Here is a 1,956-nt window from a genome sequence, read left to right as displayed (position 1 = left end):
TGTTCTGTTGCCTTTTGGCATTTGTTACTTCTTTAATATGTTTGTTTCTGATATATGAGGGATATCATTTTGTTTCTATAAATCTCCTATGATTGGCTTCACTCATAGCGATTCTCTTCAGATATCTCACATAGCAGCAAATTGAATGATTTTATCTTTCCATCAATATATGTATCTACTGGTGAGACTATGTAAAATCATCAAGTGTTACAGTTATAAATAAAAAGGAATTTTCCTTTTACTAAATACTCTCAAAAGTGCTCCCTTCATGTCTTTGTTCCTCAGGCTATAGATAAATGGATTCAACATTGGTGTCACCACAGTGTACATCATAGCCATGACAGTCTCTTTGACAGTAGAGTTATTAGAAGATGGAACTAAATAGAGAACAAAAATAGTCCCATAGAAGAGTAACACCACAGTGAGGTGGGAGCCACAGGTGGAAAAGGCTTTGCGAATACCCCTGGCTGAAGGAACCCTGAGGATAGAAGAGATAATTCTAGCATAAGACATGATAATCAGCAGAAATGGAATGACAAGAATGAGTCCCCCAATGATCAATATCACCAACTCATTAATTTGTGTGTCAGAGCATGACAGCTTTAGCAGAGCAGACATATCACAGAAAAAGTGGGGAATCACATTGTTTTCACAAAAACACAGTCTTGCCATGAGTAGAGTATGTAACATAGCATGGAATGTGGTCAGAACCCAAGAAAAGACCACCAGGGAGAGGCAGAGCTTGGGGCTCATGATGGTGGTGTAGTGTAAAGGGAAGCAGATGGCCACAAACCGGTCATAGGCCATGGCCACGAGGAGGAAGCTTTCCAGGTCTGCAAAAAACAGGAAGAAGTACATTTGAGTCAAGCATCCAGCATAAGGGATAGATGGGACTTGGCTCTGCATGTTCTGCAGCAATTTGGGCATTGTGACAGAGGAAAAACAGAGGTCAGAGAAAGACAAATTGCTTAAAAGCATATACATGGGTGTGTGGAGATGAGAGTCAAGGCGAATGAGGACAATGATGAGCAGGTTTCCCAGGACAGTAGTAAGATACATAGCCAGGAAAAGGACATAGAACAGGTTTTGCTGCTCAGGACGAATTGGCAAGCCCAGGAGAATGAAGTCCGAGACAACGGTCTGATTCCTTCCTGTCATGCTCTGGGTCCAGTCTCTTTAGGAAGAAATAATACAATTCATTAAAACTTTAAGGTATAGATTACTCTATTCCTGAGATACATGAAATGTTCAGAAAAAACATGCTCTTACTTTTATCTGAACCATCAGAACCTCTACATTGCAGATCTCTAAAATCAGACGTCATTTATTTTATTTTATTATTTTTAACCCATAACAATATTTGATCACTTCTAAAACACTCTTATCTATTTATTAGCTTCTGAGAAACAAACCAGCAGCTTTTCACTTATATTTTTCTATGAGTAACCTCAATGACCAATTGGCTCCTGTTTTACCAGTATCTTACCTGTAGATAGTCTTCAATCTCTTCAAAAAACATGATTCATATTTTATTTGACTCATACCCATTTATAATTTCATTTGCTAAAATAAATTATATTATTAAATCTCAAAAGTAGAAAACTCTCCAACCTGTGAACATATCCCCAGTTCTTTCATGGTTATCTTTACTCCATATATCTTGTACATGTGAGGCTCAAAACATCCAGAGCAATCTTAGGTTCTCACTCTGACCCTCTCCTAATTCACTCCTCTCTATATATATGCCCATATCTGAGTACAAAGAATCCAGGTGCACTGAACATAAAAACAACTGAAAAATAATTTTGTGATATTTTTTCTCATCGACATCCAAATTCCTATCAAGTTATATATTTTTCAGTGTAACTTTCATATTCATAAGTGCATTTATCAGTTATCACAATACTGAATCAGCTCACATCAGCTGGTTTTTACTATTAGAAACTATTAATTATC

The 1,956-nt window shown here is 37.1% G+C and overlaps 1 protein-coding gene across 1 annotated transcript; it reads right to left on the bottom strand.

The window, feature by feature from the left end:
- Window positions 1–213: 213 nt before the first annotated feature.
- LOC126021076 (olfactory receptor-like protein DTMT) lies at window positions 214–1,158 on the bottom strand. The gene has a single exon (XM_049782618.1). It carries the CDS (start codon window positions 1,156–1,158, stop codon window positions 214–216), a length of 945 nt encoding a protein of 314 aa, XP_049638575.1.
- Window positions 1,159–1,956: the final 798 nt, after the last annotated feature.

This window comes from Suncus etruscus, chromosome 1 (genome assembly GCF_024139225.1).
Source record: "Suncus etruscus isolate mSunEtr1 chromosome 1, mSunEtr1.pri.cur, whole genome shotgun sequence".
In the NCBI taxonomy this organism is placed as follows: Eukaryota; Metazoa; Chordata; class Mammalia; order Eulipotyphla; family Soricidae; genus Suncus; species Suncus etruscus.
Note: the sequence above shows the minus strand (reverse complement) of the source record. Positions and strands in the feature narration are given on the sequence as shown.

Bases quoted from the DNA above. Each gene is read 5' to 3' on its own strand.
- LOC126021076 (XM_049782618.1), bottom strand. From the start codon at position 1,158: ATGACAGGAAGGAATCAGACCGTTGTCTCGGACTTCATTCTCCTGGGC.